The following is a 14,638-nucleotide window of genomic DNA, read 5'->3' on the forward strand; positions in this document are numbered from 1 at the left end:
TCGTTATAATTGTATGCATAAATGGCATCATTCTGCTGGCCTCTTCATTGACCTGTCAAAGGCTTTCGATGCTATTGATCACTCACTGCTAATACAGAGGATTTCCTCAATTGGACTAGACCAGGCTGCATGGAACTGGTTTAAACATGACTTGATAGATAGAACTCAACATGTATCTCCAGATGGTATTAAATCAGGTTTCTTGGATATTACGAAAGTGGTCCTGCAGGGGTCAATTTTGGGTCCCGTATCTTAAGGACAAAGCAAGCATTTCTGCAAATGTATAAAAAAAAATAAAAAAACATAAATATCTTATTTGCATGAGTATTCAGACCCTTTGCTGTGAGACTCGAAATTGAGCTCATGTGCATCCTGTTTACATTGGTCATCCTTGAGATGTTTCTACAACTTGATCGGAGTCCATCTGTAGTAAATTCAATTGATTGGACATGATTTGGAAAGGCACACACCTGTCTATATAAGGTCCCACAGTTGACAGTGCATGTCAGAGCAAAAACCAAGCCATGAGGTTGAAGGAATTGCCCGTAGAGCTCCGAGAGAGGATTGTGTCGAGGCACAGATCTGGGGAAGGGTTCCCAAAAATGTCTGCAGCATTGAAGGTCCCCAAGAACACAGTGGCCTCCATCATTCTTAAATGGAAGAAGTTTGGAAGCACCATGACTCTTCCTAGAGCTGGCCGCCCAGCCAAACTGAGCAATCAGGGAGGTGACCAAGAACCCGATGGTCACTCTTCTCTTACAGAGCTCTAGAATTCCTCTATGGAGATAGGAGAACCTTCCAGAAAGACAACCATCTCTGCAGCACTTCACCTATCAGGCCTTTATGGTAGACTGGCCAGACTGAAGCCACTCCTCAGTAAAAGGCACATGACAGCCCGCTTGGAGTTTGCCAAAAGGCACCTAAAGACTCTCAGACCATTAGAAACAAGATGAATGGAGCAAAGTACAGAGAGATCATGAATGACAACCTGCTCCAGAGCACTCAGGACCTCAGCCTGGGGCGAAGGTTCACCTTCCAACAGGACAACGACCCTAAGCACACAGCCAAGACAATGCAAGAGTGGCTTTCTGGACAAGTCTCTGAATGTCCTTGAGTGGCCCCAGCCAGAGCCTGGACTTGAACACGATCTAACATCTTTGGAAAGACCTGGAAATAGCTGTGCAGCAACACTCCCCATCCAACCTGACAAAGCTGGAGACGATGTGCAGAGAAGAATGGGAGAAACTCCCCAAATACAGGTGTCGAGCTTGTAGCGTCATCGCTGCCACAGGGCGCTTCAACAAAGTCTGAATACTGATGTAAATGTGATATTGAAGTGTTTATTCTCAAAACAACTGTTTTTACTATGTCATTATGGGAGTTGTTTGATGGGGAGGACACACACAGTGTAATCCATTTTAGAATAAGGCTGTAACGTAACAAAATGTGGGAAAAAAGTCAAGGGTTCTGTGTTGTTCTCTAGAGTGCATTAAGATAACTCTGATGATTCTAGAGTGCATTAAGATAACTCTGATGATTCTAGAGTGCATTAAGATACCTCTGATGATTCTAGAGTGCATTAAGATACCTCTGATGATTCTAGAGTGCATTAAGATACCTCTGATGATTCTAGAGTGCATTAAGATAACTCTGATGATTCTAGAGTGCATTAAGATAACTCTGATGATTCTAGAGTGCATTAAGATATCTCTGATGATTCTAGAGTGCATTAAGATAACTCTGATGATTCTAGAGTGCATTAAGATACCTCTGATGATTCTAGAGTGCGTTAAGATAACTCTGATGATTTTACCACATGTACTGTTGATGGTGTCCAGAATAATGGTGTCCAGATTGATGGTGTCCAGATTGATGGTGTCCAGATTGATATTGTCCAGATTGATATTGTCCAGATTGATGGTGTCCAGATTGATGGTGTCCAGATTGATGGTGTCCAGATTGATGGTGTCCCAGATTGATGGTGTCCCAGATAGATGGTGTCCAGATTGATGATGTCCAGATTGATGGTGTCCAGATTGATATTGTCCAGATTGATGGTGTCCAGATTGATGGTGTCCAGATAGATGGTGTCCAGATTGATGGTGTCCCAGATAGATGGTGTCCCAGATTGATGGTGTCCCAGATTGATGGTGTCCAGATAGATGTTGTCCAGATAGATGGTGTCCCAGATTGATGGTGTCCCAGTTAGATGGTGTCCAGATAGATGGTGTCCAGATTGATGGTGACCCAGATTGATGGTGTCCAGATTGATGGTGTCCCAGATTGATGGTGTCCCAGATTGATGGTGTCCCAGATTGATGGTGTCCCTGCTTACTAATATCTGGGCATCTGGGTAGATGAAAAGCTGTCGTTTAAAAAAAGCTTCTTGACAAGTTGAGAAGTTGAGAATAAAATCTATCTTCTATAGAAGTAGGTCCTGCCTACTTCGATAAATAGCAGAAAGCAGATAATTCAGTCGACGTTCCTGTCTGTCCTAGACTACGGCGACATCGTCTATATGAATGCAGCTGCTACTTCATTAGAGCCGTTAGATGCAGTTTGTCATAGCGCACTGCTATTTATTACAGGCGACAGCACTAATCACTGCATTCTCTACCAGAAATTTGGTTGGACCGCTTTGATATCTCCTGAGTGACGCAGCGGTTTAAGGCCCTGCATCTCAGTGCAAGAGGCGTCACTACAGTCCCTGGTTCGAATCCAGGCTATATCATACCGGTCTGTGATTGGGAGTCCCATAAGTCAGTGCACAATTGACCCAGCATCGTCTGGGTTGGGCCAGGGTAGGCCTTCATTGTAAATAAGAATTTGTTCTTAACTGACTTGCCTAGTTAAATAAAACTAACTTCTTTTTTTACACATAGGTTGATACTATGTTATCATTTAGAAGAAGGTATTTTTGTTAAAGTCCCACTTTGTACTTAAAACTTTAGACATATGAGTGATCAAATCCAAATCACATTTATTTGTCACATACGCATGGTTAGCAGATGTTAATGCGAGTGTAGCGAAATGTTTGTGCTTCTAGTTCCGACAATGCAGTAATAACCGACGAGTAATCTAACCTAACAATTTCACAACAACTACCATAAACACACAAGTGTAAAGGGATAAAGAATATGTACATAAAGATATAGGAATGAGTGATGGTACAGAACGGCATAGGCAAGATGCAGTAGATGGTATCGAGTACAGTATATACATATGAGATGAGTGATCACACCCAGTCTTAGGGAAATTCCTTTGGTTTCTGCTGAGGTAAATTAGGTAAATCAGCATTTAGTTTTCTTGCACTTTATTTGTGGAACAATCTTCAAAATGTACTTAAATGTGATGTTTTGGGCCTCCTGGGTGGCGCAGTGGTTAAGTGGTTAAGGGCGCTGTACTGCAGCGCCAGCTGTGCCACCAGAGACTATAGGGTTTGCGCCCAGGCTCTGTCGTAACCGGCTGCGTCGTCCGGGTTAGGGAGGGTTTGGCCGGTAGGGATATCCTTGTCTCATCGCACACCAGCGACTCCTGTGGCGGGCCGGGCGCAGTGCACGCTAACCAAGGTTGCCAGGTGCACGGTGTACCCTCCGACACATTGGTGCGGCTGGCTTCCGGGTTGGATGCGCTGTGTTAAGAAGCAGTGCGGCTTGGTTGGGTTGTGTATCGGAGGACGCATGACTTTCAACCTTCATCTCTCCCGAGCCCGTACCGGAGTTGTAGCGATGAGACAAGATAGTAGCTACTAAACAATTGGATACCACGAAATTGGGGTGAAAAAGGGGTAAAATTCAACATAAATAAATAAATAAAAAGATATGATGTTTTGCTACCTCTAGGGCGATTCAGAAACAGCCTGGGGAGTTATTTATTTATTTATGAATGTTTGTTTTTTATGACCAAGTTTTTCTTTCTGCATTTTGTATTTATATTGATGTGTTTTCTGTCATTTATTCTAATTCAAGCTAAGCTCAGCTGTAAAAGAGACCTTGGTCTCAGTACGACTCTCCTGATAGAAACTGATTTTATTGAATGAAATTCAACTGTTTTTCCACAGTTTTAAGGAAATATGTTGTTTTTTTTCAAAGGTTTGGCGTTAGCATTTGAAAGCTATCCAGAGAAAGTCATTGAGTCAACATGTTCTGGAGTCCTGGTGCCTCAGAGATAAGATTGTGAGAGGAATTTGTTAACTTCTCTCAGACAAGACGTGAGACACTTTGAGATATCAGCTGATGTACGAAGGGCTATATAAATAAATTTGATTTGATTTGATTGTGAGAGGAATTTTTTAACTTCTCTCAGACAAGACGTGGTGACAAACCAGACCAAGTCAAAGATGGTAGGAAGAGTTTTTTGGGGGCACAGAGTTATTTTTGGTGCCCTCCATTCTGTAACCAAATAGGCCTAACCTACACCTCCTAACATGTGTCTTTCAATTCAATTCAATTCAGACGACTTTATTGGCATGGGAACCATTCGTTTACATTTCTAAAGCAAGTGAAATAGATAATAAACAAAAGTGAAATAAACAATAACAAATTAACAAGTAAACATGACACTTACAAAAGCTCCAAAAGAATAGACATTTCAAATGTTATAATATGTATATAGACAGTGTTGTAACGATGTGGAAATAGTTAAAGTACCCTCTGAGGTGCCTTGCAGTCGGACACCGAGCAATTGCTGTACCTAGGCAGTGATGCAACCGGTCAGTCCTTGGTTCCAAATATTGGGAATGATGCCAGAGCTGAGGATGATGTTTAAGAGTTTAAGTATAGCCAATTGGAATTTGTGGTCTGTACATTTTATAATTTAATTTAGGATACCATCAACACCACAGGCCTTTTTGGGTTGGAGGGTTTGTATTTTGTCCTGTTGTTCCTTCAATGTAATTAGTTCAGTGGTTTATGGTAGTCTTTATAGCGTAGTCTTTATAGCGTAGTCTTTATAGCGTAGTCTTTATAGCGTAGTCTTTATAGCATAGTCTTTATAGCGTAGTCTTTATAGCGTAGTCTTTATAGCGGATTCTAAGATTTATGTTTGATTATATACGTGTTTTTACTGTTTGTTCTTTGTTATAGGGCCAAAACGATTGGAGAAGTGGATTATCCATATATCCCCGTTTCTCTCTCTCCTTTACACTCTGTCGTGTCTTTGGCATCATTAAACTGAAGACTTAGTTTTTCAAATCAATTCTCTGTAATTATTATTACGTGATTAAACTAATCAGGTAAATATAATTAACTAGGAAGTTGGGGCACCAAGGAAAATATTCAGATTACAAAGATATAATTTTCCTAATATAACTTTCAGATATTTTAATATCTGATCAATTAGTCTTCTAATTAATGATTTATTCTTCACCTCACGTTAGTCTCATTCCAAATGTCGTAAATTGTTGGTTATCTGCACGAACCCAGTCTTCACTGTGAGTCATCCATACATCAATTGTCTCAATCATTTATTTATTACCTAACTAAAATAATCACAGAAATGCACATACAAACAAAGTAGATATGGTTGCAAGGAAATGATAGGGGATGTGCCGGTATTACGGCTCGGTGGACAAAAGGTAAGTGGGGGGGTCAACTGAGAAAGGCGGGAAATATGCAAATTAATCACTACACACTTGATAATTCTAACAATTGAAATGCTAATCCTTTGCACATGAACGCTCACTCATTCAGGGAATAATTGCAATCAATATACAGTATATATTTACTCTCAGTGTGTCGTTGTGATCTCTGTTGAAAAGTTTGTTTCCGCTGGAGAGTTTGTCCGCCCTCTCTCTCTCTCTCTCTCTGCCGTGGTTAGAATGGATAGTTCAGAGTAACATTCAGCAATGTTGTAATAGAATAGATGTTTCGGCGTTTGTCGGTCCTCGCATTCACGGGTACATTCTGTTATAATCTCCACCCGGCACAGCCAGAAGAGGACTGGCCACCCCTCATAGCCTGGTTCTTCTCTAGGTTTCTTCCTAGGTTTTGACCTTTTTAGGGACTTTTTCCTAGCCACTGTGCTTCTACACCTGCATTGCTTGCTGTTTGGGGTTTTAGGCTGGGTTTCTGTACAGCACTTTGAGATATCAGCTGATGTACGAAGGGCTTTTATAAATACATTTAATTTTGATTTGACATCATTTCTAGCTGCAGACTAGTAATTAGTATCAAAGAGTAGCTCTTATTCTGTCGGATCGATAGTCTCAGAGTTTAACCACGTGGTATGGTTAAAAGATTCAGCACTCTACTCAAACCTTAGCTTATACTCAGGTTTATGGTCTCTCCTCAAACGTTAGCCCTTTCATGGTAATCGAGGTAAGCTCGTCTGAAGGGAACTCCTCCCAAGGTGGGGGTTATATTCGTAACAGTAGAAAGGGGCTGTCCCATGACATCAGATCAATGTCTGTGCTCATGGGGCGGGCCAATGATTTAGTTGAACTCCGAAGGGAATTGGAGTTTCCTTCATTAAACAGTTTGAAATCACATTAAGTAATTTCACAAATAGTTTCATCTTTACTCATTCATTTTATACAACAATTAGATGCAAGCCTCACAACTGAGACTCTTGTATAAACAGAGTTATGGTAATGTCTTTCCCGAGGTCACCAACTTGTACCAATCGGACCAGTTCGTAGCTGGCTACTTCCCCGACCGTTTACACATTCTCCAGAACATGAATATTGTTCAGTTCTCAAGTTCTGTCATGTGGAAGAAGTTCCATTGTTCTCTCTATGAAAACTCACTCTCTCTTATACTCTGGCCATGAGGAGAGAACTCCTCTAAGAATGTATGACCTGCCTAACAGAGCCTGTTGGTAGGGGGAAGAGAGGGAAGAGAGGGAAAAGAGAGAGAGGGGGATTGTAACGGTCGTCGTCGTCTGAGGAAGAATCGGACCAAAGCGCAGCGTGGTAAATGTTCATGACTTTTATTAAACGAAACACTTGAAACAAAAATAACAAAGTGCAAAACGAAACAGTCCCGTCAGGTGCAGAACACTAAACAGGAACCAACTACCCACAAAACATAGGTGGGAAAAAGCTACTACTTGGTTCCCAATCAGAGAAAACGATAGTCAGCTGTCCCTGATTGAGAACCATACCCAGCCAAAACATAGGAACACAAAACATAGAAACAAGAACATAGAATGCCCACCCTAGTCACACGCTGGCCTAACCAAAATAGAGACATAAAAAGCTCTATAAGGTCAGGGCGTGACAGGGATGGTACTCGCTATCCCCAAAGAGGGCAACGTCATGACAACACTCTCTCTCTCTGAGCGTGGAGACTGTGGAGACTGTAGACTGGGTCTGAGCAGGGAGACTAAAGGGAGACTGTAGAATGGGATTAAACATGAGGAGACTGGAGACTGGTATTAACCAGGAGGAGTTTGTAGACTGGCATTAACCAGGAGGAGACTGGTATTAACCAGGAGGAGACTGGTATTAACCAGGAGGAGTTTGTAGACTGGCATTAACCAGGAGGAGTTTGTAGACTGGCATTAACCAGGAGGAGTTTGTAGACTGGCATTAACCAGGAGGAGACTGGAATTAACCAGGAGGAGTTTGTAGACTGGCATTAACCAGGAGGAGTTTGTAGACTGATATTAACCAGGAGGAGACTGTAGACTGGCACTAACCAGGAGGTGACTGGAGACTGGCATTAACCAAGAGGGGTTTGTAGACTGGCATTAACCAGGAGGAGTTTGTAGACTGGTATTAACCAGGAGGAGTTTGTAGACTGGCATTAACCAGGAGGAGTTTGTAGACTGGTATTAACCAGGAGGATATTAGTGACTGGTATTAACTAGGAGGATACTAGAGACTGGTATTAACTAGGAGGTTACTAGAGACTGGTATTAACTAGGAGGATACTAGAGACTGGTATTAACTAGGAGGATACTGGAGACTGGCATTAACCAGGAGGAGTTTGTAGACTGGCATTAACCAGGAGGAGTTTGTAGACTGGCATTAACCAGGAGGAGTTTGTAGACTGGCATTAACCAGGAGGAGTTTGTAGACTGGCATTAACCAGGAGGAGTTTGTAGACTGGTATTAACCAAGAGGAGTTTGTAGACTGGTATTAATCAGGAGGAGTTTGTAGACTGGTATTAACAAGGGGGAGACTGGAGAGATAAGCTTCTGATAAACTAACTCTACCTTGGATACACACATTAACACTCTCATAGATCGTCCTCTATACACCCTGGATATACAGTACTCTACTTCCAACTACTGAAGAGGTGAGCTGCTGATCAAACACATTCCACCCTAACTATTACACCATACAGACCGACTGTTTCTAAACCAGCTCCGTTGATGACATTACGTACTGAACCAATAACTTTAGACCTCTAGGGATTGAGTCTTGATTTCGTGTGTATATGCGTGCGTGCGTGTGTGCGAGTGAGACCAATATAAAGGACCATTAGCGAGTACTAAGAATTAGGATGGGATCAAAACAGTTTTATAACATCAAATATCTATAATGTATATGTAGGAAATGGATAACCGGACATTAACTACTAACTAGACAAACAAAATGGATAACTGTACATTACCTACTAACTAGACAAACAAAATCGTTAAAATAGTAACTAGACCAACAAAATGGTTAACTGTACATTAACTACTAACTAAAACAAAATGGATAACTACTTAAATTAGATTAAAGTGAACAGAATCATCTATTTCAACAAGGCAGAAATGGTCAAATTGTTAGCATAAAAGCACAGATAACGGCCATTTTAAAAACAAACAAATTATCTTTATTTATTCTCTATAATCTAACAAGATAACAAGGCATTGAACTAATTTAACTAAAAAAAAATCAGCTTTACTATTATTACACTGTTATTACATTTTAGAATAATTATTGCATGTATAATTTATAATTACATTTTTAGGTCCAGGGGACCTAAACAGGGCTGGGGTAGGGTGTTTGGGGGCAGGAACAGGGGCTGTCCAGACCCTGTCCACACCGCCAGCAGCAGTAATGGTCCTGGTGCCACGCCCGACTGTCTATTCCCTTCTTGTAGTCCTCACAGAAGATCAGCTGCAGACACGACGAGAAAAGACAGAATATGTTTAAGGGTTCTTTATTGGGTATTTTTTATTTTATCTTTATTTAACTAGGCAAGTCAGTTAAGAACAAATTCTTATTTTCAATGACGGCCTACCGGGGAACAGTGGGTTAACTGCCTGTTCAGGGGCAGAACGACAGATTTTGTACCTTGTCAGCTCGGGGATTTGAACTTGCAACCTTTTGATTACTAGTCCAATGCTCTAACCACTAGGCTACCTGCCGCCTCTACACTCTAACCACTAGGCTACCTGCCGCCTCTACACTCTAACCACTAGGCTACCTGCCGCCTCTACACTCTAACCACTAGGCTACCTGCCGCCTCTACACTCTAACCACTAGGCTACCCTGCCGCCTCCACACTCTAACCACTAGGCTACCCTGCCGCCTCCACACTCTAACCACTAGGCTACCCTGCCGCCTCCACACTCTAACCACTAGGCTACCCTGCCGCCTCTACACTCTAACCACTAGGCTACCCTGCCGCCTCTACACTCTAACCACTAGGCTACCTGCCGCCTCTACACTCTAACCACTAGGCTACCTGCCGCCTCTACACTCTAACCACTAGGCTACCTACCGCCTCCACACTCTAACCACTAGGCTACCTGCCACCTCCACACTCTAACCACTATGCTACCCTGCCGCCTCTAACCAGTACCTAACCACTATGCTACCCTGCCGCCTCTACACTCTAACCACTAGGCAACGTGCCGCCTCTACACTCTAACCACTAGGCTACCTGCCGCCTCTACACTCTAACCACTAGGCAACCTGCCGCCTCTACACTCTAACCACTATGCTACCCTGCCGCCTCTACACTCTAACCACTAGGCTACCTGCCACCTCTACACTCTAACCACTAGGCAACCTGCCACCTCTACACTCTAACCACTAGGCTACCTGCCACCTCGACACTCTAACCACTAGGCTACCCTGCTGACTGATTGTTTTCCGCGTCCAAAATGGCACCCTACTACCGAAATAGTGAACTAATTTAGACCACCAGGCTACCCTGCCACCAGGTTGCCTAGTGGTTAGAGTGTAGTGTATGAGGTGGCAGGGTAACCCTAGTGGTTACACTCTAACCACTAGGCTACCTGGGTAACCACTAGTGGTTAGACTCTAACCAGAGGCTACCTGCCAGGTAGCCTAAGTGGTGCTGACTGATTGTTTTGTCCAAAAGTGTAGAGTGAACTAATTTAGACCACCAGGCTACCCTGCCACCAGGTTGTCTGTCAACGTGTCTGTGGTAATCTCCCCATAGAATAAGAATGGATAGAATGGATAGAATGGGCGTCCCTCCTTCTGTCTCTATGAGTCCCAGTCACCTCGTCACAGCCATGGCAGCGTCTGGTCTTCTGGTAGTAGTGTCTTCTACACAGCAGCTCTCCTCCCTTCCCTCCTCTCCACCTTTCACCTCCCTCCTCCTTTCCTCTCCCTCCTCTCCTTTCGCCTCCCTCCTCTCCCCTCCTCTCCCATCCTCTCCTCTCCCATCCTCTCCTCTCCTGCTCTCACCTCATCACAGCCTGCACAACGGGGTCTGGTCCTCTGGCAGTAGTGTCTTCCACACAGCAGCTCTCCTTCCTTCCAGAAGTATACCAGATCAACCAGGGCCTCCCCACACTCTGAACACACAAAGCAGGTCGGGTGCCACTGCTTGTCGTAGCCTGCCCCCTCTGCATACACCACAGGACTGTCCAGGGGGGTGAGCTCCCCGCAACCACTGCAATGCTGTAGGAGAGAGGAGAAGTAGAGGGAATGGCGAGGGGGAGGTAGAGAGAGAGAGAGAGAGTAGACAGAGAGAGGGAGAGAGAGAGAGAAAGGGCAACCAGTGAAGAACAAACACCATTGTAAATACAACCCATATTTATGCTTATTTATTTTATCTTGTGTCCTTTAGCCATTTGTACATTGTTAGAACACTGTATATATATATATAATATGACATTTGTAATGTCTTTACTGTTTTGAAACTTCTGTATGTGTAATGTTTACTGTTAATTTTTGTTGTTTTTCACTTTATATATTCACTTTGTATGTTGTCTACCTCACTTGCTTTGGCAATGTTAACACGTTTCCCATGCCAATAAAGCCCTTGAATTGAATTGAATTGAGTAGAGAAAGTAGAGACAGACAGAGAGAGAGAGACAGAGAGAGAGAGACAGAGTAGAGAAAGTAGAGACAGAGAGAGAGAGAGAAGTAGAGACAGAGAGAGACAGAGAGAGAGAGACAGAAAGAGAGAGACAGAGTAGAGAAAGTAGAGACAGAGAAGTAGAGATTGTTGAGAGAGTAGACAGAGAAACAGAGAGAGATAGAGATACAGAGAGACAGAGAGAAAAAGAGAGAGAGAGAGAGAAAGAGAAAGAGAAAGTAGACAGAGACAGAGAGATAGAGAGAGACAGAAAAACAGAAAGAAACAGAGAGAGAGAGAGAGAGAGACACAGAGAGAGAGAGAGAGAGAGAGAGAGACACCGAGAGAGAGACAGAGAGACAGAGAAAGAGAGAGATGGGGAATAAGAGGGAACAGAGGGAGAGAAAAACAAAACCATTGAGAACTGTGTGGAACAATAAAAGAACAAAATCTGAGCACCACGAAGACAAGACACTGGTGATCCAGATGGAGCCCAGTCCTAGAGAGACGTTGGGAGGCTGGCTGGGTGTAAACCCACGAAACCAGTACACTGTTTAATCAACACAAAACAACGTGATGATACTGCATGGGCCTCTCTCAAAGTAATCAAGCTCACATCACCATAGCAACAGCACCAAGGTCAACCGTGAACCATGGTGCATTCCTGTTATGATAGAAGCAATCAGATGCAGATGTTAAGTCAGCCTTTGATTGTTTCCCCCACCCTCTCCCCCACCCTCTCCCCCCCGCGCTCCCCACCCTCTACCACGCGCTCCCCCCACCCTCTCCCCCACCCTCTCCCCACGCTCCCCCACCCTCTCCCCCACGCTCCCCCACCCTCTCCCCCACACGCTCCCCCACTCTCCCGCCCGCTCCCCACCCTCTCCCCCACGCGCTCCCCACCCTCTCCCCATGCTCCCCCACGCGCTCCCCCACGCGCTCCCCACCCTCTCCCCACGCTCTCCCCCAGACTTCTGTTTTACGTTGTACACAGAGGATGTTTTTGCTGAATTTTGCATGCAGAGTCTCAATTTGGTGAATCCTTGGTTGGTGAGCGGACCCCAGACCTCACAACCATAAAGTATTTTTGGCCAGATCCTTATTGGTATGTCAAATTTAAGTTCCTTTTAATGGCATAGAAGGCCATCGTTCACAGATTTTTGGATGTCAGCTGTGGCGCTGATGTTTAGGTCAAGGTAGATATAATGTTGTGTGTGCTCTAGGGCAACGGTGTCTACATGGATGTCTCTCTCTGTCCGACTCGCTCTCTCTGTCCGCCTCTCTCTCTCTCACTCTCCGTCCCCCTCTCTCTCTCTCTCTCTCTGTCCGCCTCGCTCTCTCTCTCTCTCTGTCCGCCTCTCTCTCTCTTTCTCTCTGTCCGCCTCTCTCTCTCTTTCTCTCTGTCCGCCTCTCTCTCTCTCTCTCTCTCTCTGTCCGCCTCTCTCTCTCTGTCCGCCTCTCTCATTCTCTCTGTCCGCCTCTCTCTCTCTCTCTGTCCGCTCTCTCTCTCTCTCTGTCCGCCTCTCTCTCTCTCTCTGTCCGCCTCTCTCTCTCTCTCTGTCCGCCTCTCTCTCTCTCTCCGTCCGCCTCTCTCTCTCTGTCCGCCTCTCTCTCTCTCTGTCCGCCTCCGCTCTCTCTCTGTCCGCTCTCTCTCTCTGTCCGCCTCGCTCTCTCTCTGTCCGACTCGCTCTCTCTGTCCGACTCGCTCTCTCTGTCCGACTCGCTCTCTCTTTCTCTCTGTCCGCCTCTCTCTCTCTCTGTCCGCCTCTCTCTTTCTCTCTGTCCGCCTCTCTCTCTCTCTTTCTCTCTGTCCGCCTCTCTCTCTCTCTGTCCGCCTCTCTCTTTCTCTCTGTCCTCTCTCTCTTCTCTCTGTCCGCCTCTCTCTCTCTCTCTCTTTCTCTCTGTCCGCCTCTCTCTCTCTCTCTCTTTCTCTCTGTCCGCCTCTCTCTCTGTCCGCCTCTCTCTCTCTGTCCGCCTCTCTCTTTCTCTCTCTCTCTCTCTCTGTCCGCCTCTCTCTTTCTCTCTGTCCGCCTCTCTCTCTCTCTCCTCTCTTTCTCTCTGTCCGCCTCTCTCTCTGTCCGCCTCTCTCTCTCTGTCCGCCTCTCTCTTTCTCTCTGTCTTTCTCTCTGTCCTCTCTCTCTCTCTCTCTTTCTCTCTGTCCGCCTCTCTCTTCTCTCTCTCTTTCTCTCTGTCCTCTCTCTCTGTCCGCCTCTCTCTCTCTCTCTCTGTCCGCCTCTCTCTCTCTCTCTCTGTCCGCTCTCTCTCTCTCTGTCCGCCTCTCTCTCTCTCTCTCTGTCCGCCTCTCTCTTTCTCTCCGTCCGCCTCTCTCTCTCTCTGTCCGCCTCTCTCTTTCTCTCCGTCCGCCTCTCTCTCTCTCTCTTTCTCTCTGTCCGCCTCTCTCTCTCTCTCTGTCCGCCTCTCTCTCTCTCTCTCTGTCCGCCTCTCTCTCTCCGCCTCTCCTCTCTCTCTGTCCGCCTCTCTCTCTGTCCGCCTCTCTCTCTCTCCGTCCTCCTCTCTCTCTCTCTGTCCGCCTCTCTCTCTGTCCGCCTCTCTCTCTCTCTCTGTCCGCCTCTCTCTCTCTCTCTGTCCGCCTCTCTCTCTCTCTCTGTCCGCTCTCTCTCTCTCTCTCTCTGTCCGCCTCTCTCTCTCTCTCTCTCTTTCTCTCTGTCCGCCTCTCTCTTCTCTCTCTCTTTCTCTCTGTCTGCCTCTCTCTCTCTCTCTGTCCGCCTCTCTCTCTCTCTCTGTCCGCCTCTCTCTCTCTCTCTGTCCGCCTCTCTCTCTCTCTGTCCGCCTCTCTGTCCGCCCTCTCTCTCTCTGTCCGCCTCTCTCTCTCTCTGTCCGCCTCTCTCTCTCTCTGTCCGCCTCTCTCTCTCTCTCTCTCTCTTACTCTCTCTCCTCTCTCTTTCTCTTTCTCTCTGTCCGCTCTCTCTCTCTCTCTTTCTCTCTGTCCGCCTCTCTCTCTCTCTCTCTTTCTCTCTGTCCGCCTCTCTCTTCTCTCTCTCTCTCTCTCTCTCTGTCCGCCTCTCTCTCTCTCTCTGTCTCTCTCTCTCTCTGTCCGCCTCTCTCTCTCTCTCTCTGTCCGCTCTCTCTCTCTCTCTCTCTGTCCGCTCTCTCTCTCTCTGTCCGCCTCTCTCTCTCTCTCTCTGTCTGCCTCTCTCTCTCTCTCTCTCTCTGTCTCTCTCTCTCTCTCTCTCTGTCCGCCTCTCTCTCTCTCTCTCTCTCTCTCTCTCTCTCTCTCTCTCTCTCTCTCTCTCTCTGTCCGCCTCTCTCTCTCTCTCTCTCAATTCAATTCAATTCAAGGGCTTTATTGGCATGGGAAACATGTGTTAACATTGCCAAAGCAAGTGAGGTAGACAACATACAAAGTGAATATATAAAGTGAAAAACAACAAAAATTAACAGTAAACATTACACATACAGAAGT

General features: G+C 45.4%; 1 protein-coding gene across 1 annotated transcript in view; it reads right to left on the reverse strand.

Moving 5' to 3' along the window:
* Positions 1-7,179: 7,179 nt before the first annotated feature.
* Positions 7,180-14,638, reverse strand: part of LOC112255086 (LIM and cysteine-rich domains 1) — a 37,721-nt gene continuing 30,262 nt past the window's right edge. The window contains exons 7-8 of the mRNA XM_024428146.2: positions 10,599-10,814; positions 7,180-9,053 (exon numbers count right to left, since the gene is read on the reverse strand). Coding sequence (XP_024283914.1) covers positions 8,916-9,053; positions 10,599-10,814 — 354 coding nt within the window. The 3' untranslated portion in view covers positions 7,180-8,915. The remainder of the gene's footprint in view (positions 9,054-10,598; positions 10,815-14,638) is intronic.

This window comes from Oncorhynchus tshawytscha, linkage group LG07, assembly GCF_018296145.1.
Source record: "Oncorhynchus tshawytscha isolate Ot180627B linkage group LG07, Otsh_v2.0, whole genome shotgun sequence".
NCBI lineage: Eukaryota > Metazoa > Chordata > Actinopteri > Salmoniformes > Salmonidae > Oncorhynchus > Oncorhynchus tshawytscha.